Below are 26,368 nucleotides of genomic sequence, written 5' to 3' on the forward strand. Positions count from 1 at the left end.
TCTGAGTTTAAGCAGAATGAAAAATTGTAGGCTAAGAAGCCTCTCAAGATACTGAATTGTCACACCATCATTCTCCTTAGTGCTCCAAAAGCCAGTTTCTGGATGATAATCTTCAAATACATTTCTTTAGTGCTATAAAAGCAAAAAATTAAGATTACATTTGATAATTGATATTCATACTCAAATTCTCCAGGAAACTCATTTTATCATTTGTTTTCATACAGCAACTACATGTAGTCAAAATAGAAAGTGTCATGCATAATTTACCTAGTAAGCTCAATATCTGTTTTGTTTAATAATGATAATAAAATTAGATGTTTTATGATTTGATGTCACCCAATCTCTGTCCTTTTGCTCAGGGAGAACCTGGAGAACAAGGTGAAAAGGTAAGAATGATTCTGCCTGTATTTCTCTCTCCCTACTCCCCACCACCAGCATACCAAAGAAGTACTCAAACTAAATTGTATGCATGAATGGATGGGTGGATGGATGGATGGGTGGGTAGATTAATAGGTAGGTAGGTAGGTAGATAGATATAGATATATAGATATAGATATAATGACTCTTGTGTTTTTTCAAACTGTTAATTAGTGGAAGGAGGAAATAGTGTGATTCTTATGTATAGACAAAAATTTGGGTTAAAAAAAGTTTTAAAAAATAAAGAGAAAGGTGCCGATGTACCTTCAGAACAAATATTTAATAATGAAGAGAAAGGGAGCAAATTTAAACATTCTGTGTCAGGCTTTCAAATGGGTTTCAAAAATCCTTAGGCCTGCAAAATCTGGTCTGCCTACTTGCTAATGCCCTTCTAATACGTTTCCAAGCACCCACATCTCTCTCTACTGCTTCTGATGTCACTAGGTTAAAGGGATACAGATGTTTACCTGCAGCAATTATCTGAAGGTTGCCCACAAAGAATTCCCATAAAAACCAAAAAGAGAAACAGGAAAAGCACGGTGTTAAGTTATTCCTAGACTCTTTTTCTTACTTGGGCCTGTCCTGATTATTTTTAGGCTCTGATTGCATATTATGATACTTATTTTCCTGGTTCTCATGCTACTTATTTTAATAGTGTTTGAAAAATATGCTGAGTAGGAAACTACCAAGTTACTACAACATACTCTTTGTAAGTGATATGGTCTTTCTGACAAATCAGTATTATAACCTCTAATCCCAAAAGAAGTTTATGTAAAGATCAAGAAAAATTCTTGATTATAACTATTTTTCAACATTGTAAAGAAAAAAACCATTTATTTAATGGAGGGAGAGCAAAATACGTGGGTGGAAAGTGCAGTTTCCTGAGGGGGCAGCTCAGTTAAACCCTTCACTTTGCAATTACTCTGAGCCAGTTTCCCTGCTAAGAAGGCTGGTTTGTTTGTTTTGTTCTGTAATAGAGAGATTTTTGTGCAATTTTATAAAAAGCATGCAAATCAACTGCCTATCAAAGATCCCTCATAACACATTACTAGGACATTTATTTAGCATCCAATCAGTTCATGGTAATTAACCTGAAATTAATTAGTCACTGGGTGACTCTTTTGTGTAGAAATTAGGAGGGAAAAGGAGCAGTATCAGCACCATACCAGGCATTCATCAGAGAAAGTGTCCCAGGCTCTTGTGGCCTGCCGCAGTGTATTCGTCACGATAAACAAATGCCCAGGCAGACTAACTTCATGCTTATTTGAAAGAATAAAACAAAATACAGAGAAAAAAGTGAAAGTCTGCCTTCCCAACTTCCTTTCTCCCCCCTCCCAAGAAAGTTATGATCAATAGTTTCTGTCTTATTTTAAGAAACTTTTTGAGTAATAGAAAAGTGACTGCATTCCAGCCTATGGAATATGTGAATAGTAATGCATTGTTATCATTAATAGCTTATGATGTGCCAGATACTGTCCTAGTTGCTTTACACACAGTGTAGTACTTATTTCTTGTAACTGTAAATTATCCTTTCCATTACATTGCACAGGAGAAACCTGATGCAAAAAGAATCTCATTTGCCCAGTAGGTGCTGGAACTGGTCTGTCTCCCTGGCTCCAAAGTCCATAACATTTCCACATAACATATTGTAAGACTTATATTGAAGAATTCAGAATTTAAGGAAGATAATAAACGAATGCTTTATTTCCCTAATGCATTGCTTTGTAGGCAGAAAAGAGATGTCAGTGAGGGAACAGGCATAGGAAGTCTCAAAAATAACAACAAAAAAAGCATAAACTGTGATTTTTAAAATTTTTCTAGTAAAGCATAAAACATTCATTTCACAAATGCAAAACCATGTACGCCCAGATAAATAAATATTCAGTCCACAGGTTTTGAGGGCCCTGTCATGTACTTTGAGGCCCTGGAGATTTTGAGATATGCTTGAAGACAGGGCAGGATTTATACAGATGGAAAAGGAAAGAAAGTGACAGGAATGGTATGAAGAAGGCCTCAGAGTTGGCAAGGCCCATGGCATATTCAGGAAACTGTCAGGAGAAAACCTTTGTTTGAGTGGAGCTTTGGGCAGACAGAATTAAGAAGGCTTTAAGTGCCCAAATAAGGCATTGGAAGACAGATAAGTGTTTTCTATTAATACTGTGGAATAGTTTAAAACTGTTCAGCCACGTTCGTTGTAGTAAAATTTCTTTTATTGATATCAGACAGACTGGTCAAGTATAAATACATTATCTCTATAGAGCATTTGCAACAGATTTTAATATATAGTGTTCGTGAAAGAAAGCTTAAAATAATGAAAAATATTATTTGCTTAATGTCACCAATGTATTTTACATGTGTCACTTTTTCCCCTCCTCAGGGAGACACTGGAGAGAACGGCCCCAAAGGTGACACAGGCGAAAAGGTACAGTTTTGTAAGATATGAAAGGGTACATATATGAGCAAGAAATATATTTCAAGTTTATGAAGACGGGGGATTTTTAGAGAGATGAGTGAGAGTTGCTTAACATGAAAAGGTCAGAGATCGTTCTCCAAGATTAGAAAACATTTAAATATTTGATTTATAAAAGGTGATTATTCCACAAGCTCCTATCCACAAATTAAAATATTTTCAAAGTAAAATGATATGTCAAAAATTACAGAAAATGTGTAGCTAGGTTTTCAGTAATATGGCTTTCAAGGAATTAAAACACTTATTCATGTATAAATGGGATGCTCCCTTTATACGCAGGGATATGAAACTAGAGGCCCTAAAGTGATTCAGTTTGTACCAGTTTCAGGAGAGAACATGTCAGAGGATTGGAATGAGATTTAAAAGTCTGAGGCCGGGCACGGTGGCTCACGCCTGTAATCCCAGCACTTTGGGAGGCCGACGCGGGTGGATCATGAGGTCAGGAGATCGAGACCATCCTGGCTAACATGATGAAACCCCGTCTCTACTAAAAAAATACAAAACAATTAGCTGGGCATGGTGGTGGGTGCCTGTAGTCCCAGCTACTCGGGAGGCTGAGGCAGGAGAATGGTGTGAACCCGGGAGGCGGAGCTTGCAGTGAGCCGAGATCGCGCCACTGCACTCCAGCCTGGGCGACAGAGCGAGACTCTGTCTCAAAAAAATAAAAATAAAAGAAAGTTTGATTATAAGGCATAAGAATGATATAATGGACTTTGGGGACTTGGGGAAAGTGCGGGAAGGGGGTGAGGATAAAAGACTACGCATTGGGTATATTGTACACTGCTTGGGTGATAGGTGCACCAAAATCTTGGAACTCGCCACTAAGGAACTTATCCATGTAACCAAACACCACCTGTTCCCCCAAAAACCCATTGAAATCATAATTTTAAAAAGAACAGGAAAAGAAAAGTTTGATTATAAGTTAATGTTACTTGATTAGACCCTCTAATGCAATCTTGAAAATTTACCTCAATTCAAATTCCACTAAATCTGGGTATTTTGTCAGGCTTCATATTCTGTCCTGGGGCAAAGGGTCTTTTAAACCATTATTAGCATTTATACTGCAGTAGTCTTGTGGCTTGTCTTCTGCCTCCTCTCTTCTTCTTTTTCCTCAGGCTATCATTATAGCTTTCACCTGGATTCGTACTTTATAGATACCTCTGACAGAGGAAGGATGTTATACTTCACTTGTGCTATGTGTTAAGGATTAAGAAGATCTTTTAAGAAATTGAAAATAGAATAAAGTCAGATGGGTTTTAATTTAAATCAAGCTAAGTAATTGAGTGATGAAAATTTATTTATTTAGCCTTACAGTTGAGACTAAGACTATTCCACTTTGAAAATTATTACAGTACAGATGGATAATGGTTAGTCATAAAAACATAGCCACAAAATAAAAAGAAACTTATCTTTTTTCTTCTCATAAATATTAATATAAATATGGCATGTGTGGTAGGAATGAATTAATGTCACCAAGTAGCAATTATATTCATATTTGAGGAGTCTAGAAATTAGAGTGGGCTCCATTTCTTATGGATCTGTGTTTCTCAGCCTCAGCACTATTGACATTTGGGGCCAGATAATTCTCTATTACGGGGCCCTCAGATGTTTGGCATCATTTTTGACCCCTACTCACAAGATGCCTATAGCACCTCCAAGTTGTGACAATCAAACATGTCTCCAGGCATTGTCAAACGTTACCTGGGGGACAAAGCCACCCACAGTTGAGTATCGCTGCTGTAGGCCCATTTTATTTATCTGCCAAATTTAAGTATCATGCTGCAATCAAATATGGCATGAATCTGTTTAATACAAATGAGACCAGTGATATACCCTGATTACTCTCAAAGTCAAAATTTGAAACCCTAAATATATAAACCTGATGTTACATCTAACTTGCTTGTTTTTGCTTAAAAGCAGAAGTCAGTAAAGTGCCAGAACATAAATAGTTTAGATTTTGTGGGCCATGTGGTCTCTGTCACAGCTACTCAACTCTGTTGTTATGGCATGAAAGCAACCATAGACAATACATAAACAAGTGATAGGCTGTGTTCCAATAAAACTTTATTTCTGGACACTGAAATTTTAATTTCATGTAATTTTCATGTGTCATGAAATATTATTGTTATTTTGATTTTTAAAAACCATTTTTAGCTCCTGGGTCTTGCAGGTGGCCAACTGAATTTGGCCATAGTTACCAACCTCTGCTTAAAAGAAAGGAAATATTCTACGCAGAGGGCAATTTTTTTCAAGTGAAAAAAATTTATACTACATCTGAACTATGCCTATGTGGATTTATGTAGAGAATTTTATGCTTAAAAGATGTATTTTTAAAGTTTCATTTTTTGAATGTAGGCCAATAATTTTCTTTAATCATATTGTAAAATTAAATTTTTTGAAATTTAATTTTACAGTGGTAAAACAGCTTTTTTCTTTGAAAAGACCAAGGTCATCTCAAAGGAATACTGTTCTTATTTTATATATTAATGCAAATCATTTACCATACTGACTCACACATAATAAACTCTCAATAAATATTAGCTTTTCTTCCCACATGGAAATTGAAATCAACTAGATTGTTATTCTTTTTTTATCAAAAAGTTTTATTAGTCAGCTGAAATTAAGTATAAGAAATGCTTTGGTTAAAATGGAAATCATTTCTATAAACCTTCAATGGGTCTAAACGGGGGATTGTAAATAGGAATCTGTAATGTGTATAATATGTAATCCGACCTGTAGCATTTATCCCAAGAATGCTGTAATTGGAATATAATTTTTGATGTGTTTTTTAAACATTTCCTGCTTCTGTCATATAATTTGTTTCCAGCATGTTGGAAACACTCTTCTCATGGCCTTTGTGTTCAGTATGTGAAACTCATTCATCGTTTACCAAATTTAAGATGTAAAAATTTTTAAAAATCCTTCTTTTCTGCCATTGATGTAGTAAATTACGTCACTGATTGACTTTAATAGGATTTTTTTTTTCCTTTTGATTCGACTCAGCACCTTTGGATGGTAAAGTAATCTAAACCTTTCCAGACTGGTCATCTGGAAATACTGTGGAACTATAAAAACCACTAGGCTGGGTTTTCTCTGTGGCCAGCAACTTCAGCACACTCTGGCCAACAACCATGGTACACCGTAGGTTTAAGAGCATAAACCTGCCAAAGACGGGAGTTCACTCATGCATAGAGTTATTATTGAAGGATTATGTCCCACTCTTTGGAGTGTTAACCCCACCAAAAAGTGTAGAAATTGATTCCTTATCTATTTTCCCCTGTGCGAAATGGGGTATTTGTGCTGTACACTAAATGGTTTGGCCACATCACTCTACTCTTCACAATTCTGTCTGTTGGTTCAAAAGCTCTGCCTTCACTTTCTTAGCATTACCTGTTTTTTTCTTTGCTCCCCTCTCCCCCATTTCCATTCCTATGTGTATTCACACTGTCTTCATCTTCATACTTGACATCTACATAGCAAAGATGCATGTATGAAGTATGAAGTATGAAAATGCATCTTTGACTTGCATCCTCTGAGCCTTTTCAGAAGCCACATCATATTTGGAGCCAACCAAACTGTCTTCTTTTCATAAAATCACACCTGAAGGCCTATCCCAGTGGGCATTCCCACCCTAATCAGTGCCAGGCCTTCCCTAATTAGCACACATCATTCCCATAATTTAGAATACTGTTGCTGTCTGTCCTCCGCCCCCTGACTCCTCATCACCACTTCTCTACTTTCTAATATTACTCATTCTTCAGTCCACTGTAAACTTAATTTATACGTCATTTCCCTGGAGCAGCCTTCAGTCTCCTTTGGATTAGGTAGGTCACCTGCTATATGCTCCACAGCACTCTTTATAATTCCTTTGATAGCCATGCATTTGCTTATCGTGTCTTTTGTGCATGCATAGTGACACAGAATTTTCCAAATATGACAGTCTCTTCCTACACCAGATTTCAAAAAAGAAAAAAAAGGAAAGAAAGAAAAAAATAAATTATTGTTCATGCTTTCTATCAATAATATTTTTGCACTACATATATTAGAAAATGATCATCGTAACGCAGGACAAGGACAGGGATTGTAACTGCATTGTTCACTGTTATCTCTCAGCTCTCAGCATCTATTAATAGATATGTCTGGCACACAATTAGTGCTTGATAAGTATTTGTTGAATGAATTAATAACTGATAAAAATAAGTCACTACATTCACTTCATATATCCACATGTGCCTTATTAACACACATATAATTATCTGAGTGTTGTTTTGAAAATAATCACAAACAAAAATGGAAACTGTGCTTGAATGATACATAGTAAAGTCAAATTCATTTATCTCAAGTATCTTCTCATAGTATTTCCTCATCTATAACTTACCCTGTAGGAATTTTTACTTCCAAGCCAACTGACTTATGAAGCTAAGAGTATACTTAAGATGCAGTTGGGGTTTTTCCCCCTACTTTAATCCAGTATTCATTTTCACTTTGTGGGGAAGGAGGATTATAAACACACACAGTTTTATTTCCACTACTTGCAGCATTATCCTTTAAAATGTTCAACTTATGACTGTCTTCCAGCAGTCATGTTACCACTTAAAAGTTATAAAAATTCCTTGAGATTTCACAGTTCTAAGTCTTTAAAAAAGAAAAAAAAATCACCCTTAGTTGTTCGTCAAATGGAACTGCTCATATTTCCACAAATATATTGGCCTTTCAAGAAACTGTCTTTTTCTTTCCATCCACTGTTTATGAGAACTAAATCTAGTCTTTACTCACATTAGGGATTATCTGGATGCTTTTCATTAAGATATTGAATTAAACTACAATTAATACAAGCAGCTTCTTTGTATTTACAAGTTTACTACAACCTTTATGTCCTGTTGTCAAAATGAAATAAGCCAACAATTTTTTTGTATTAAAAAAAAAAAAACATAAAACACGGCAGTAGAATTTAGGAAGCCCCAAATTCACTTAACCTCTAGCTGCTTTGATATCCTTGTTTATTAAGTGGAAATAGTAATATCTGCCCCCTTTATTTCATGAGAGTTTTGTGAGGTTTAAATGAGATAAAGTAGGAACTTTGTAGAGTCAAAATTGCTTTTATGAATTCAAAGATATCATTGTATAAAATATTGCAAACCTGATTCATTGGTACTGATGGCTTTCAGACTTAATTTAGTAGAAATAAATATTCTTTTTATTGGACACATTTATGTTGCTTCCCATTTGGAACTGAATTGGATATTAATGATTGGCAAGAGGAATCAGTCTCATTCTACAATAAGACAGTATTAGGGTCCTCTTCTTTTTTATGTTTAGTTACATTTTAATTTTCAACAGGAGGAATAGCAATTATAGATGTCAAAGAAATTCACATAACTATTGGTTTACTTAACAAGCTAATTTGCTATTTCCTTCTCTTTCCTAAGCTTTTTTTTTCCCCTTCCTGAAGAATTTACATTTTGATCCTTGACAATTAACCTGTTTAAAAATTTTTCTGAGGTTTGTTCATTCGTTCACCATATATGTATTGAGCATATACTATGGGCCAGGGAACTGAATTAAAATAGATCCAGAATCTGCTCACATGCAGCTAACTGTCTAACAGAGAGACAGACAATGAATAGGCAGGAAACATAAATAGCCAATTAGAAAGTGAGCTGCGGTGGACATGAACAGAGCATGATGCTACAGAGTAAGATGTGTGCATGAGGGGCATGCGTCTGATGTGTCTAGGCTGGTTGGTGAAGGGGTCTTTGAGGCAAAGCCACTTAGTCCAAGAACTGAAGAGAGAAAGTGCCAGCCATGGGCAAAGGGAAGAGAAATTGAGGGAGCTGGGCAAGTGGCCCGTGTACAGAGGCCTGAGGCCTTATGTCTGTCTCTAAAAGAGATTGATGAGCAGCTTCTGGAATCTAGAACAAAGAAATGGGCCCCCAGAGCTCCTTGAGCATTTGTACAGATGAGACAGCTGAGGAAATCCCAATATGTGCCTCCCTCCTGTGGCTGTTTCTATTTTCTTGACAGTCTCAAATGACCTTTTCTTTTTCCTTCTAGCGTATTCATGAGACAGAGAGGGCTAGAAGGAACCTGAAATTCTAGGCCCTTTGCTGACTTCATTTCAGAAATAAGCAATATTCCCAGCTACCCTCCATATTATTTTCCCCATTAGTTCCTGTCTGCTTATTTACAACACATTTTCTGTAGAGAAGTATTCACCCTCTGTGAAATCTGGCTGGAATACAGTGCCTTTTAAAAAAACAGATTCTGTCTCAGGACTTTCTCTCAGAGCTCACATGTGTCCCCCTCACCCACAAGTCATCCATCATCCTGTAACTTCCTGGTGCCTGAGTTACAGTGAAATAAGTGTAAAGCTGGAAAAAATGTGCCCATTGTAACTGTGACAGTGCTTCATGAGGAAAACAAACTGATCTGCTGCGTGGCTTTTTCTAACTCAACATCATTAACCTCTGACTTCATCTGTTGAACCTTGACTTGCTGAAGAGCAAAAGGGTCAGGGAACTCCCAGTAAATGATAGCTGATGGCATTAATAAATTCCAGGAATAGAGAAAGCCAAAAGTCATATCCCTAAATTGTAATTTATTGCTTCACAATGTATTTTTAGCACTCTATCAAGGGAAGAAATTCATATGTTTATTTCACAGAATGTAGTCCTTATATATCTGCATGCGAAGTAAACCCAGTTTTTAGGAAGTACATTGTCTATCTTGGAAATTGTTGACATCTTAACAGCTGAGATATTGGTACAAAGTCTTATGGAACATAGTTAGGCCCATTAGTCATGAGGTACCCTTTGAGTACCTGTGTTGGTGATGGCTCTCAGTGCTTGTGATGTTTCCTATTCCCATAACTTGTGGCATAATCTCTCCTGGGTTTCATTTTAGGGTGACCCTGGATCATCTGCTGCAGGAATTAAGGTAACTATAACCTTGCAAGTATTTGTACTCCAGGAGTTACAGTTCTGATTTTTATAGGCCTCTACTTTCTCTCCCTTTTTAGCAACTTTGATGGTTATAACTCTGTTCTTATTCTCCTGAAATAACTAGGCTTCCAAAAACAATAGGGAATATCTGTGGGAAATTTGATGAAGGTTTAAATAAGAAGTCTTGCATTCTCTTCCCTTTCTGATTGGTTTTTATGGAAATGTGATTTATATGTTATCTATACCTATATTTACAGCAAAAAAAAAAAAAAAAAAAAAAAAACCCTATGTCTAGTGAGATGTAGAGTCGCAGGATAAAGGAAATAAAAGACATGTAGTTGAAGAAGGGGACTAGGCCATCCCTGTGATGGTGCCCAGAGGCCTAAGGGTTTTAGAAAATTCTTGTAAGACCATCTTTTTCACCTTTGGTTTTCTTTGGCCAGGGAGAACCTGGGGAATCTGGTCGTCCAGGGCAAAAGGTAATATCTCTATCTCTAGTGTGTTCTTACTGTCTCATATTCATCATTTTATATCTACCATCCACTGTGTAATATGAAAACAATTATTACAAAATGATGCGGTTTTCATGTTTTGCATTACAGAGTGTTATTGTTGTTTTGCATTTTAAAAGGTCTTGATGATGACCATAGCACAATGTGCAAACAAACTTTATATATGTAAAATATGCTTTGTGAAATAAAGTCTGCATATACTTAGCTGTTTGAAACTAACAAAGATCAGGTGGGTTGGAATGCCAACAATTTATCCTGCATGCTTAATGGTAATCTGCATGTTTCTATCTTTTTTTAAATAACTTTTTAATAGGAAAAAATGTCTATAATTGGCTGTGTTACTTTGCTGTTTCTATCTAACTGTCATTAAACTGTCTCAGTAGTAATGGACAATTCTTTATGAATTATATTCCTTTTCCTATCATTGCAAATGCTTCCATACTGATAATTTTTTGTGTGATTTATATCTACTTGTGCCATGACTGTTGTTATACACACTAAATTTGTTAATGAACTAAATTTTAATTAGAGGCACTAGCCATACCATTTTATGGATACATTAGTTTTTGTTTTTTTATTTGTATGTCACTTTAGCAATAAATTAGAAGACATGCAGTGAATATGTTTAGATTCATACTCACATTTGAGTCTGAAACGGGAAACATATGCTAGCAGTTTATCATCTGAGCATTTGGATATCAATGCCCATACAGTCAGATTTTAGACCACAGATGTAGCTAGCAAGTAAATGTGGATTCTATATTAAGTTGAATCTCTTAAAGATCATAAGATCATGACTCTGCCTTTGTCTAGCAGTAGCTGATGTTGTAGATAAACATATGAATAGAAAAATAAAATTTACCTCATTAGCAGAAAAGGGAAGAGGGAATACATCCCTTCTTGTATTTTGGAACCTTAAGATGTAGTAAAATAATGTTTCCAACTTCTTGAAGTCATTGAGAGGATAATTGCTTCATTTTAAACACTTAGGATGGACATAATTTTTGAGGAGGTCTTTCACATTCTTTTAACATTTCTCTAATTTAAAAACAGATTTTTCTCTTAAAACTAAGAGTCTAAGCAATGACTCATTAGGCCCAGTTTTAGGTAAAGTTGAGACTCTTTCAAAGAGCCTAGCAGAACTCTGCGAAATTTACTATTTATTTTCTAAGATTTCCTATCAATTCTTTATTTAAGAAACTTGGAATTAGTGATACAGAGATCCATGGTCTGCTTTGGTTTGAAAAAGCAACTGATCTTCTCAGACAACCTAATTTTAGGTCCCTTAGTCTTTCAAATTTAAAGGCTAAGTTTTTACTGCTCTCCAAGTCTGTGATTTGCTAAAAAGTCTGTAAGACAGTTGTGTCTCTAAAAAATAAACCAAAACAAACCTGCTATAATCTCATATAGTTTACACTGTTTTCAGAGTGGAATATTCAAATAGATTTTCAATTACTTAATAAAACATTGCCTTATCATAATGATTACTTAGAAATACAGTTTAGATTCATTCTGAAAGTTTATAGATTTACTTATGGGAACACTGGATTTCCTTTGCATTGCACTAAAAACCAGTTTTAAATTATATTGAGAGAAGGGGTAGAATCCTTAAAAGCTTACAGTGCTTCTGAATGAGTATGTGCCCTAAAGTGAGCATCATCTTTTTCATTAATATTTAGGCCAGATTCTACCATTTGATACAATCCCACTTTCCCACAATATTATGAATTCCTTTGTCTAATATCGGGATTTGGCAATACTTAGCCCAACATTGATTTAAAAGTAAATTATATCCATGCTTGCTGCTGATGTAGATTAGAAAAATAAACTGAACTGAGTACAGAATCTCTTCAAGAGATCTTCCACGGCATTTTCCTCTCCATTGCAGAACCATGCTGGGGGTTCATTGGCACTTAGGCTCCTGTGTCAGAGACACTCCCAGAAAAGTACAGAATGTGCTTTGTGACACAGCAAAAGCTCATCAGTTAGCTTTCTACCGTGTGGTCTTTTTCAGCATGAGAGTTTGAGATCTAGAGTTATATTTATAATGTAGGAATGATTCCATTGGATTTTCTTTATTTTATAGCCTCAAGAGTGTAGTATGTGATTGATGTGTGAGTTGAAGTGTATATATGTGCTTGTAGAGTGAGTGTGTAGATTTATAAAATAAGTATTGTGTTTCATCACCTAATTCTTTCCTTCCTAACTTTCCCACATCTTTTAAAAATAAATATTTTAATTTTAAATGAGTAAAATTGATCTCCTATCAGAAGGGCCCCTCACAGTTAAACGCTCTAGAAATATTTAGGGCACTCTAGCAGGGACATGAGGTGAAGGCAGAGTCCTGATTTTGAGGTTCTCCTGTAATGGAGAGTGAAAGGTGAAAAGAAGGGGAAAAAAGCAAAAGTCTAAACCTGAAGGTTAAGCTTTACACAGATATGTTACACTTTTGATTTATTTTGATATCCCCTTTGAATGGGATAACGAATCAAATCCTAATTATGACCAAGATCTGATCCCAGATTTTGGGTTGTGCATCCCTAGATTGAGTTCTTGAGAGAAGCCCTTGAGCCAAGGAATAGGCAAGAATGGAGAAGTTAACTGAAAAGCTATCACCTAGTTCAGGAGTGTCCAATCTTTTGTCTTCCCTGGGCCACATTGGAAGAAAAACTGTCTTGGGCCACACATAAAGTACATTAACACTAACAATAGCTGATGAGCTAAAAAAAAAAAAAAAAAAAATCACACAAAAAATCTCATAACATTTTAAGAAAGTTTATGAATTTGTGTTGGGCCATATTCAAAGCCATCCTGGGCTGCATGTGGCCCGTGGGCTGTGGGTTGGACACAGTTGTCCTAGTTAGAAGATAACCTTTTATGGTATAAAGACAGAGGATTTATATAGGAAAAAAATGTCTTTCTAAAAATGTTAGGCGATGTTCCACAAAGGGTAACATTACATGTATTATAATCTTTCATCATATCAACTAATAAACATAAACTTGAAAGTTCAAATTATGAAATATGAAAACTATGAGAAATATGAATTTCTAAGTATCTGTTCACTAAAAAATACATTTATTACTTAACACACATACGATGTAGAGAAAAGTTAAATGCTCAACCTCTGTAAGTAGTCAATCTACATTATAAAATATTCCATAATGTCTTACACATCTTTTTCTTGATTAAAAACATGGGTGTGTGTCTATGTATGCATGCATGTTTAAATAAATATCTTTCTTTAAAGTAGTCATTCAATCCTTTCATTTGGTAGGAAGAAAAGAGGTGACAAGAACACCTGTTGGACAATAATGTTACAACCTACGTATTTCCACAAATGTTTCAGATAGAATGTCTGCAAAAATGAGTTTGGGGGGACTTTTCTGAAAGAATGCAAAGCTATAGATTTGCCACCAATATGTTTACTTTTATTAGTTGTATATTCTATTGCAATTTACTGTTTTCAAGGGCCTTATACTTTTTTAACATAAAAGAGAATTTTCAGCAAAAAATATATACAAGCTCTTTTTACTGGATCCTCTTAAACTCATTGATTGAAAGGTAAAAGAGAAAGTAAAAGAAGATCAAATATATAATGTTATATCTGTGTGAAATTTAATCTACTTGGACATTCTTTGAATGGAATAACAAGTTGTTGATAATCAGCCTTTCTCCTCTGGCTTAATCTCATTTTAGTCTTATTGTTCACAGTGCAAACCTTCATTTATGTAGTTTCAGATAGAATTGTTTTTCTTTTGCATTCCTGAAGTAACTTTGACCTAAATCATCAAGAAAACCATTGTCCTTTTTTGGTCTAATCACACAGCTTAACAAGCAGTCTCAGGCATCACTTTGTGATAACACCAGAACAAACTATGGTGATTCATAATTTGAAAATAATAATACTAAAGATGAAACTTCTGGTTGGACTTAGTGGATGTTCCTTGAAATGAGGATTGTTAAAGCATTTAAATGAAAGGAAATGCTTTCTTTTGTCACTTCACTGTTAGTTTAATGCTCCTGTGTCTTTTAGTATAGTTGTCATCCCACAAACTGGCCATCACAAAATAGTATCACCCTTTTGCCTTCAAATGTTATTTCCACAAAAAATAGTCACTTCAATCCAACAGAGAGGGCTTTCATTTTCTCCTGAGATTCCTTTATATTTCTTTAGTAGAATTCAGGAGATTTTCTAAGCAATGGAACCTCTTGTTATCATTCTTTGGGCTTAAAATAATGTAGACAACTCTGTGAAAATGAGAAGGTTAAGCTTGACTCCAATATGCTCACCCAAAATGTACTACTTAATCTCAAACCTGTATTCAGCAACAGCTGCATAGTACCATTAGCCCTAAGCTGCTAAGCAGGGTTGCTCAGACTCAACAATTGTCAGAAATACAGACTGGAGTTAGGTTTAATCTTAAGTATTCATTTATCTTCTCATCATTCAGGAATGAAAAGGAAAACTTACTATACTTTTTAAGTGAGCAAGACTTTTAATGAATATTGTTTTGATGTGACCATCTGTTCATATAGCCAACTCTTGATTATCTAAGGTGGGGGAATACTGGGATAGGATGCATTGTTGAAATGCACATATTATCTTCATTTGGGCAAATAGATTCAGCCTCCCCAACAAATCATTTAATGAAGAAATAATGAAATACGGGAGTTTCTTCTCTTTTGACTCCTCTTTCTCGCCGTCTGACAGAGATACCAATGTGCAGTGAACTGAAAGGAAGAGAGAATATCCCGAAAAATATGTGAAGTGGTCAACCCATTTCTAAGTCAAGAGTTGACTGAATTGTATAATCTCATCAAACTTTTAGAAAGTAGACGGTTTTTTAATTTATCTTTGCAGAAAGTATTGAGCTAGGAACATTTGCCATGTTTTTCTCCAGATATTGTGACTGAGTGAATATCATTCTATAATGCTATATGATTTTCCTATGTAGGGTGAACCAGGGCTTCCTGGGCTTCCTGGACTTCCGGGGATAAAGGTAAATACTGCACAGACAGTCTTGGCTTCACAGAACTGTAATTATGAGATTCACCCAAATTGGAGGAAAATAGGGAAAAATGAAAACTAAAAATAGAATGCTGTTCTCTAAGTACTCTCCAGCCATCTCAACTAACTAAATTTTTAAATTAAAAATTAAGCACAGATACCTCTAAAGTTTGCAATGGCAATATGGATTATTTCTCCATTTAACTTACTATTGCCCCTTAAATAAATGTAAATGTCCCTTCATTTGAAGTCACAGGAATTCTTTAAAGTCTAAAATGTCTCTTTACCTTCACATTTTAGTTTTATTCTTAAGACCCTATCAGATTTTGATCAGAATTAGAGTCTTAACATCCCCATAAAGCTAACATTTAGGCAGCTGTTTTTGTGATTCACCCATTATAATAATCTCTCTAAAACATTTATCTTCTACTTCCTCTCAATAATTGTCACTGCAAAGTACAAATCATATTACTGAAATATTTTGACCCAACACATACACTGTCCCCATAAGCTTTCTAAATATCTTTTGAAATAATTGCTTAATGTTTAGTTTGAAAACATTTGTTTTAAATGGGCATAAACCACTTAAAAATGTTAAAAACATTTTTAAAAATTTTTTGCAATTTTTTGCATGGCAACTGACAAGACTTAAAGTTCTACTGCCTTAGCTATAGTTGCTCCTTTAAAATCAGCTTCTTACTTTAAAACTTTTTTTATATATTCTAGAACCACTTAATAGGGGTTAACATAATGCAAATACATTTTCTTTTGTTATTCTCATCTTACAAAGTTTTGAATCAATCTCTGTTGTACATTAGTCCATTCTAAACTTAGTATTTCTAGGCCGGGCACGGTGGCTCATGTAATCCTAACACTTTGGGAGGCCGAGGCAGGCGGACTATTTGGGTCAGGAGTTTGAAACCAGCCTGGCCAACACGATAAAACCCTGTATCTACAAAAAATACAAAAAAATTATCCGAGTGTGATCTCAGCTACTCAGGAGGCTGAGGCAGGAGGCTCTCTTGAACTCGGGTGGTGGAGCTTGCAGTGAGCTGAGACCACACCACTGCACTCCGGGCTGGGCAACAGAGTGAGATTCCGTCTCTAAAAAAGAAAAATAAATAAAGTTAACATTCCTACTTCTAGTGTGAGAGTTGTGTATACTGTTTTATGAAGGTTCTGCTTCAAGTGTGAGTTATGTGAAATAATGTGATTTTAGGATAGATATATTATTGAGTTCTCAGAGGTCATATGATATGTATAATATTTTATGAGTATATTTGGTACAATTGATAGACATGAAAGCTATGTCTTCTTGGTTGGCATTCAGCAATTTTAGTTCTATCTTTTTGTTTGATGTTTCTAGATTAGTATCATAAAAGTTCAGATATGTCCTTTTAATAGATTTTTAGTCTTTGGCTTCTTTGGTGAAAAAGTAACACTCTTTGACAACAGTTTACTAAATAGTTGAAGTCACTTGCTTATCATTTGATATTTAGCAAAAATAACTTCACAAATTAATAGGTGGTTTCATATTATAGAGTTAAATTATGGCATTTCTTAGTAACATACACACACACACACACACACAAAGATGGCTTTTTACAAATAATGGGAAGATCATAAAAATTTAAAAACTATTTGTTTAGAGTGATAAGAAAGTGATACTCAGCATTAATCAAAAATAACCTTGTAGCATTATAAATAAAGGGGAAGGCATTTAAAAGGAAGGGCTGAAGCAGTTTGCTGCAGCAAGTGCTTGTAGGTTGTCGGGGTACCAGCTTCTCTCGCAGGAACCTCTGTGCTTTGAAATCCAGTTGTCCCTTCTCCTGAACTTGAAGCACTTTCTTGAAGAGAGAGAGTACTTGAGAACGTGGAATTGATTATTTCCCTCCAAAGGAAAAAGAAAAAAGCAATTTTGATTATACTATTTATCATCTTACTTTAGTCTTATATCCTCCATCACAAAAATATCCCACTGGACCCTCGGAATTTGCCTAGTCATCTGTGGACTAGTCAGAATGTTTTGAGCTTTTTGAAGTTGGGAGGGATGTTAAACGATTTGCCACCTCTAGTAAATGCTTTTATTCCTCAGGTCTTAGGAAATGGCCAGATGGAGTTTGTGGAGGTCAGGTAGCTCTGATATTTTCTTTTGTTTTTCTCTGCTTGACTGCTGACTATACTGAAAAGAAGCTATTAATTGACAAAAACTGTTTACATCAATCACTAGACATACTCTTCTACATAATTATCAAGTACTGTTGGGTAACTATCTGGTATTTGATTTAAATCTTAGGCTCTACTTTTGGTTTAATAAGCTTTGTCTTCTCTAATCAGGATGTGGGAGATAACGTTTTCCTTATAATGTAGTCAGTGCTCACTATAAATTAGTAATTTTGAAAAGGAGACAATTTAAAGATACATCACAACTACTAGTGGTCATTGGATATTTATAAATGTAGAGTTAAAGGCTTATAATTTTATGACATAGTTTTCTTAACTTAGAATGTTCTTTTTTCCTTTAATTTACATTTCTTCTATTAGGTAGCCACCACAGGGCAGTTAACTATGATTTCATAGTTTGAACGAGTAACAGTATTTAAAAGATGAAACCACCATGTATGGATATAGAATGTGTGGAAGCAAGCACATTATTTATAATCTTCCTAGACCTGTGTGTTTCTTTATGCTTTGGAAATACTTCCTGTTGCTATTCATCTCCTTCTTATCTGTTGGTGCTACAGAGAGCATGTGAATGCCATCCGTTATTTCCAAGACTTTGAGGAAACCAACCATGACATACCAGGGAAGCTTTGATTCACCAGCTGTTGCTCTCGGGGAATGGTTGGAAACTTAATGAGCATCCACATGCCTTCCACAGCTCTCAGGAAATGAGCAAAGTGCCTAAATACAGACAGCATACTCATCTATCTATCACCTCAAAGTCCCACTCAGAGAAAAGTGCTAATACCTTAGGCATACATAATAAAAGTCACTAAGAACAGGCATAACTTAATTTCGAGCTACTCTTAAGCTTCCTGCAGAAGTATCCAAAAGTCCTCTTACCATATGGAAGACATTTGAAATTCCTGTTTCGTGCATTCGTGGTTCATATAGTGTCACGATGTTCAACTGGGAAAATTAAATTATGTACAATGTACCATGTAGACATTGATCTTCTGGAATAAGATTTGAACCCAGAAAATTAGTTTCTGAAACAAGCTTTCACATATTTTTAATGGGTAAAATTATTGTAACCAGCTTTTCTGATATCACAGAAAAGAGTAAGATTCTAAGTTCCTATTTTCTTAGGCTTTGCTCTCTACACTTATTTTGAAAAATGTAAATACATTACTTACCCCCTTTCTATGGTTATGTTGCCCTAGCAGTAAGCAGGATAGAGCAGACTTCATAACAGACCACCAATGTGCAGATCCTTGTCCACCCCTTATCAATAACATAATGTGGGGCAACTTCTATCATCTCTCTGTACTTCAGTTTCCTCGTAAGATGAGACTCACTGACCATAACTCAGAGAGTTTTTGTGAAAATTAAATGCACTAATACATGTGAAGTTCTTAAAATATTGCCAAGCATGTAGTAAATGCTATATCGGTTTTGATTATTGTTATCTCTTTTTTTTGGGGCAGCTCAAAATATTGGAAACATTGGTTACGCACATGTTCTATACAATCTTTCCTCCTGTAATTTTAACCTATAGGATGTAAAGCCATGTATACTCTGTAGGTTAGTAAATGTAAATCCCAAAAACTCCTTTGCAGTGACGAGTGGATGTTACTTTAGGAGCAGCCAGGATCACCTGCTTTTTCTCCAAACATGACATCACACTATACCCCTTTCCTATTACCCAAATGTATCCCAGGAACAAAGGATGAAGAACCACAGTGTTACGGGGATAGGACGTGGCACTGTCAATGTTCTTCTTCCTGGTTCTGTTCACAGGAAAAGTAAAAGCAAACCTTGACATGTAATGATGGAAATTCTCCAGGCTCCAGTCAATGTTGCCTAACCCAAGACATTTTTCATAAATGTAGATTTTTAGGCCGGGCGCAATGGCTCACGCCTGTAATCCCAGCACTTTGGGAGGTTGAGGTGGGTGGATCACCTGAGGTCAGGAGTTTGAGACCAGCCTGACCAACAAGGTGAAACCCCATCTCTACTAAAAATACAAAAATTAGCTGGGCATGGTGGCAGGCACTTGTAGTCCCAGCTACTGGGGAGGCTGAGACAAGAGAATTGCTTGAACCCGGGAGGCACAGGTTGCAGTGAGCCGAGATTGTGCCACTGCTCTCCAGCCTGGGCGATGGAGCAAGACTCCATCTCAAAAAAAATTAAAATAAAAAAATAGATAAATATAGATTTTCAGCACTTGCTTTTCCTTCTTTCAACATGTACCACCAGGCCGGGCACGGTGGCTCACACCTGTAATCCCAGCATTTTGGGAGGCTGAGGTGGGTGGAAAACTTTAGGTCAGGAGTTCGAGACCAGCCTGGCCAACATGGTGAAACCACATCTCTACTAAAAATACAAAAATTAGTTGAGTGTGGTGGCGCATGCCTGTAGTCCCAGTTACTTAGGAGGCTGAGGCAGGAGAATCACGAACCTGGGAGGTGGAGGCTGCAGTGAGCCGGGATCATGCCACTGCACTCCTGCCTGGGCAACAGAGTGAGACTCCATCTCAAAAAGAACAACAACAAAAAAAACCCATATACCATCAGTTTATTTCACCATATTCAGAAAGCAAATTGGGGGGGAAAAAAGGGGAACAAGAGAGATGTAATACAGTAAGAAACATATGAAATCATTTTAGTGGCAAATACATTTTCACAGTCGTATCATGCTTCAAAGCTTGATATTTTTGTTCTGGCTTCCACATTAGTGAAAATTTGACATTAAGATCAAGAACTTGGGGACTAGGAGGGTATGAGACAGTAACTAACTCTTTATATCCCAGCATATGAAATCATTCTTGCCACTAAATTATATAAAGACTAGCTTTTACAGGTGGCAGAAGCATTTACTCTGGCATTCCTAGGATTAAGTACAGTGCTCAGTAATCTAATAGAAGCTTATCTTCTAAATCCACCAGAGATGAGGTTCCTTCCTCACAAACATCAAATCACATTTTAAAAATAGCAGAGAAAAACTTCTGGAAGCAACATAGGATGTGAAATGAATTCCTAAAAGAGAAAAAGAAAATGGAGTACTGGTTAAACGAATAACATTGTGTTATCGTTACTTATAATTATTTCCTGTCTGCACGAAGTTCATCTGAGAAGTTGAATAATTGGAGAATCAAATTAGGAAACTCATATAACCAGAAATCAGAAGTTTTTAGCTGCCAGAATGAAACCTCCAATAAATACAAGGAATATGCTTTCATGACGTAAGCCAGTTAAGAAAAAAAAAGTCAGAAAGGTATGTTTTCTGGATTTTAAATAAACCTACTATTATAGTTCATTTTCATCAGTGCCACCAAGATGTTTTAATTTATACTAAAATTTGATCCTTACGGGAAATAAATGTTTTGGGGGCAGACTCTACTTTCTCATTCTTTTTTCCCCTCAATAATTTTACATATCAATCATTACCAAAACTGGCTGCCTGGTGGTTCTTATTACAACAAATGTTCTTACTGTAATCCTCAAAAGCAGGTATCATGCTGTCTTGAATTCTAATTAGCCTTTAAGCAAGAAGAATATTATATGGCTAATGCATTCAGTGTCAGGACACGTTAATCAAAATTATTGGTGACGCTTTTAGCACCCAGGCAGATCAGCACATATTTTTCAAGCCCTGCTGTACTATTTATTGGGCAATGAAAACTGGATCTTCTCGGGGGTAATAAATATCATGGAAAACATTATCTGCTTTAACCTGTTATACTAGAGGTTTTTTTTAGAGAGGTTAAAAAGTATTTTTTTGCTCCTTTAATTGATAATGACTTATAAAAATAAAACAAATGGTAAAATGAAGAAACCAGAGATTTTTCTATGGGCAACAGCTAATCAGTCAGGACATTCCAGCCACCATTCCATTTAGCAGATGGTAAATTCTGGAAGTTTATAGAAAAACACCTGATGAGTCATTTCTGTATGAATGAAGCTGTCTCCTCCTTTCTTACATTGACTAATAATCCCATCTAAGTATTTGTTGATTCTTATCATCATTATGTAAATTGGCAAAACAGTGTTAAGTGAACTGTCCCAATAACCATTTTAGAAGATAAAATAAGGTCACCTGAAATACTTTCTTGCTATGTATTACATATGGGTTTGAAGAAAAGTCAGTCAAGATTTTATTATTGAATTCCAAGACTTAATAAGACCTTTGATGGTCATTGTTAGATTTCAGAAATATCATGTTCCTAAGGAATTTTCCAGCTTTGCCTTGCCTTTCTGTAAAATAGAAGACCAGTTTTTGTTTGTTTCCCTTGTGGCTTCTAGAGATGATAGTTGTTCATGTGGTTTTTTTTTTTATTTGTTAGTTTTTTGTTTTTTGGCCAGAAGACAGTATTTAAGCTGCTATCTCAGTAGACTATTCGAATTTTTTAAAAGTAATAGCAAAGGAGTTGAGGAGAAGTGGCTTCAGTCAAAAATCTTACCTGAAAGGTATCTATCTTATATAGAATGAATAGGACCCACTTTCCTATAGCTAAATCTTCTGTAGTTTACGTCATTTCTGTGTGTACATATAGCCAGTTTATGGACACAAGAGGAAAGGAGAGAAAGAGAGGTTTAATGCTCATACACTAATTGACAAACTTTTTGTTTCATGCAAAAACAGGATCCTGTTTCACATATAGTTCACGTTAGGTACTGTAGCTGATAGTCACTGAGCTTATACTACAAGATTGAAGTTATGACTGCCTAAATGGAAAGATCAACGTGAGACGATGAGGCCCTCCGTAGTTGGTCATATGAAGATACACCACTGATTTCAGCTATAGTTATTCTCCATAGACTTGCTTAGGTATCTGTGTGCGCCCTGGCTGTTTATTTTTATTTTTTTTTATTTATTTTATTTTTTTTATTTTTTATTATACTTTAGGGTTTTAGGGTACATGTGCACAATGTGCAGGTTTGTTACATATGTATCCATGTGCCATGTTGATTTCCTGTACCCATTAACTCGTCATTTAGCATTAGGTGTATCTCCTAATGCTGTCCCTCCCCCCTCCCCCCACCCCACAACAGTCCCCGGAGTGTGATGTTCCCCTTCCTGTGTCCATGAGTTCTCATTGTTCAATTCCCACCTATGAGTGAGAACATGCGGTGTTTGGTTTTTTGTCCTTGCGATAGTTTACTGAGAATGATGTTTTCCAGTTTCATCCATGTCCCTACAAAGGACACGAACTCATCATTTTTTATGGCTGCATAGTATTCCATGGTGTATATGTGCCACATTTTCTTAATCCAGTCTATCGTTGTTGGACATTTGGGTTGGTTCCAACTCTTTGATATTGTGAATAGTGCCGCAATAAACATACGTGTGCATGTGTCTTTATAGCAGCATGATTTATAGTCCTTTGGGTATATACCCAGTAATGGGATGGCTGGGTCAAATGGTATTTCTAGTTCTAGATCCCTGAGGAATCGCCACACTGACTTCCACAATGGTTGAACTAGTTTACAGTCCCACCAACAGTGTAAAAGTGTTCCTATTTCTCCACATCCTCTCCAGCACCTGTTGTTTCCTGATTTTTTAATGATGGCCATTCTAACTGGTGTGAGATGGTATCTCACTGTGGTTTTGATTTGCATTTCTCTGATGGCCAGTGATAATGAGCATTTCTTCATGTGTTTTTTGGCTGCATAAATGTCTTCTTTTGAGAAGTGTCTGTTCATGTCCTCTGCCCACTTTTTGATGGGGTTGTTTGTTTTTTTCTTGTAAATTTGTTTGAGTTCATTGTAGATTCTGGATATTAGCCCTTTGTCAGATGAGTAGGTTGCAAAAATTTTCTCCCATTCTGTAGGTTGCCTGTTCACTCTGATGGTAGTTTCTTTTGCTGCGCAGAAGCTCTTTAGTTTAATGAGATCCCATTTGTCGATTTTGGCTTTTGTTGCCATTGCTTTTGGTGTTTTAGACACGAAGTTCTTGCCCACGCCTATGTCCTGAATGGTATTGCCTAGGTTTTCTTGTAGGATTTTAATGATTTTAGGTCTAACATATAAGTCTTTAATCCATCTTGAATTAATTTTTGTATAAGGTGTAAGGAAAGGATCCAGTTTCAGCTTTCTATATATGGCTAGCCAGTTTTCCCAGCACCATTTATTAAATAGGGAATCCTTTCCCCATTTCTTGTTTTTGTCAGGTTTGTCAAAGATCAGATAGTTGTAGCTATGCAGCATCATTTCTGAGGGCTCTGTTCTGTTCCATTGATCTATGTCTCTGTTGTGGTACCAGTACCATGCTGTTTTGGTTACTGTAGCCTTGTAGTAGAGTTTAAAGTCAGGTAGAGTGATGCCTCCAGCTTTGTTCTTTTGGCTTAGGATTGACTTGGCGATGCGGGCTCTTTTTTGGTTCCATATGAACTTTAAAGTAGTTTTTTCCAATTCTGTGAAGAAAGTCATTGGTAGCTTGATGGGGATGGCATTGAATCTATAAATTACCTTGGGCAGTATGGCCATTTTCACGATATTGATTCTTCCAACCCATGAGCATGGAATGTTCTTCCATTTGTTTGTATCCTCTTTTATTTCATTGAGCAGTGGTTTGTAGTTCTCCTTGGAGAGGTCTTTCACATCCCTTGTAAGTTGGATTCCTAGGTATTTTATTCTCTTTGAAGCAATTGTGAATGGGAGTTCACTCATGATTTGGCTCTCTGTTTGTCTGTTATTGGTGTACAAGAATACTTGTGATTTTTGTACATTAATTTTGTATCCTGAGACTTTGCTGAAGTTGCTAATCAGCTTAAGGAGATTTTGGGCTGAGACAATGGGGTTTTCTAGATATACAATCATGTCATCTGCAAACAGGGACAATTTGACTTCCTCTTTTCCTAATTGAATACCCTTTATTTCCTTCTCCTGCCTGATTGCTCTGGCCAGAACTTCCAGCACTATGTTGAATAGGAACGGTGAGAGAGGGCATCCCTGTCTTGTGCCAGTTTTCAGAGGGAATGCTTCCAGTTTTTGCCCATTCAGTATGATATTGGCTGTGGGTTTGTCATAGATAGCTGTTATTATTTTGAGATATGTCCCATCAATACCTAATTTATTGAGAGTTTTTAGCATGAAGCGTTGTTGAATTTTGTCAAAGGGCTTTTCTGCATCTATTGAGATAATCATGTGGTTTTTGTCTTTGGTTCTGTTTATATGCTGGATTACATTTATTGATTTGCGTATGTTGAACCAGCCTTGCATCCCAGGGATGAAGCCCACTTGATCATGGTGTATAAGCTTTTTGATGTGCTGCTGGATTCGGTTTGCCAGTATTTTATTGAGGATTTTTGCATCAATGTTCATCAAGGATATTGGTCTGAAATTCTCTTTTTTGGTTAAGTCTCTGCCAGGTTTTGGTATCAGGACGATGCTGGCTTCGTAAAATGTGTTAGGGAGGATTCCCTCTTTTTCTATCGATTGGAATAGTTTCAGAAGGAATGGTACCAGTTCCTCCTTGTACCTCTGGTAGAATTCAGCTGTGAATCCATCAGGTCCTGGACTCTTTTTGGTTGGTAAGCTATTGATTATTGCCACAATTTCAGAACCTGTTATTGGTCTATTCAGAGATTCAACTTCTTCCTGGTTTAGTCTTGGGAGGGTGTATTTGTCGAGGAATTTATCCATTTCTTCTAGATTTTCTAGTTTATTTGCATAGAGGTGTTTGTAGTATTCTCTGATGGTAGATTGTATTTCTGTGGGATCGGTGGTGATATCCCCTTTTTCGTTTTTTATTGCATCTATTTGATTCTTCTCTCTTTTCTTCTTTATTAGTCTTGCTAGCGGTCCATCAATTTTGTTGATCTTTTCAAAAAACCAGCTCCTGGATTCACTAATTTTTTGAAGGGTTTTTTGTGTCTCTATTTTCTTCAGTTCTGCTCTGATTTTAGTTATTTCTAGCCTTCTGCTAGCTTTTGAATGTGTTTGCTCTTGCTTTTCTAGTTCTTTTAATTGTGATGTTAGGGTGTCCATTTTGGATCTTTCCTGCTTTCTCTTGTGGGCATTTAGTGCTATAAATTTCCCTCTACACACTGCTTTGAACGTGTCCCAGAGATTCTGGTATGTTGTGTCTTTGTTCTCGTTGGTTTCAAAGAACATCTTTATTTCTGCCTTCATTTCATTATGTACCCAATAGTCATTCAGGAGCAGGTTGTTCAGTTTCCATGTAGATGAACGGTTTTGAGTGAGTTTCTTAATCCTGAGTTCTAGTTTGATTGCACTGTGGTCTGAGAGACAGTTTGTTATAATTTCTGTTCTTTTACATTTGCTGAGGAGAGCTTTACTTCCAACTATGTGATCAATTTTGGAATAGGTGTGGTGTGGTGCTGAAAAAAATGTATATTCTGTTGACTTGGGGTGGAGAGTTCTGTAGATGTCTATTAGGTCCACTTTATGTAGAGCTGAGTTCAATTCCTGGATATCCTTGTTAACTTTCTGTCTCGTTGATCTGTCTAATGCTGACAGTGGGGTGTTAAAATCTCCCATTATTATTGTGTGGGAGTTTAAGTCCCTTTGTAGGTCACTGAGGACTTGCTTTATGAATCTGGGTGCTCCTGTGTTGGGTGCATATATATTTAGGATAGTTAGCTCTTCTTGCTGAATTGATCCCTTTACCATTATGTAATGGCCTTCTTTGTCTCTTTTGATCTTTGTTGGTTTAAAGTCTATTTTATCAGAGACTAGGATTGCAACCGCTGCCTTTTTTTGATTTCCAGTTGCTTGATAGATCTTCCTCCATCCCTTTATTTTGAGTCTATGTGTGTCTCTGCACGTGAGATGGGTTTCCTGAATACAGCACACTGATGGGTCCTGACTCCTTATCCAGTTTGCCAGTC

The 26,368-nt window shown here is 36.2% G+C and overlaps 1 protein-coding gene across 6 annotated transcripts in view; it reads left to right on the forward strand.

Annotated features, from left to right (window-relative positions):
- The window catches only part of COL25A1 (collagen type XXV alpha 1 chain), a 514,179-nt gene that overhangs the window by 414,534 nt on the left and 73,277 nt on the right, over nucleotides 1–26,368 (forward strand). For all 6 annotated transcript variants that reach the window (XM_063611090.1, XM_063611091.1, XM_055296768.2 and 3 more), the window contains 5 exons: nucleotides 360–386; nucleotides 2,795–2,839; nucleotides 9,791–9,823; nucleotides 10,272–10,307; nucleotides 15,299–15,343. In XM_063611090.1, coding sequence (XP_063467160.1) covers nucleotides 360–386; nucleotides 2,795–2,839; nucleotides 9,791–9,823; nucleotides 10,272–10,307; nucleotides 15,299–15,343 — 186 coding nt within the window. The remainder of the gene's footprint in view (nucleotides 1–359; nucleotides 387–2,794; nucleotides 2,840–9,790; nucleotides 9,824–10,271; nucleotides 10,308–15,298; nucleotides 15,344–26,368) is intronic.

The sequence above is a fragment of the Symphalangus syndactylus genome, chromosome 10 (genome assembly GCF_028878055.3).
Source record: "Symphalangus syndactylus isolate Jambi chromosome 10, NHGRI_mSymSyn1-v2.1_pri, whole genome shotgun sequence".
NCBI classification, from domain to species: Eukaryota; Metazoa; Chordata; class Mammalia; order Primates; family Hylobatidae; genus Symphalangus; species Symphalangus syndactylus.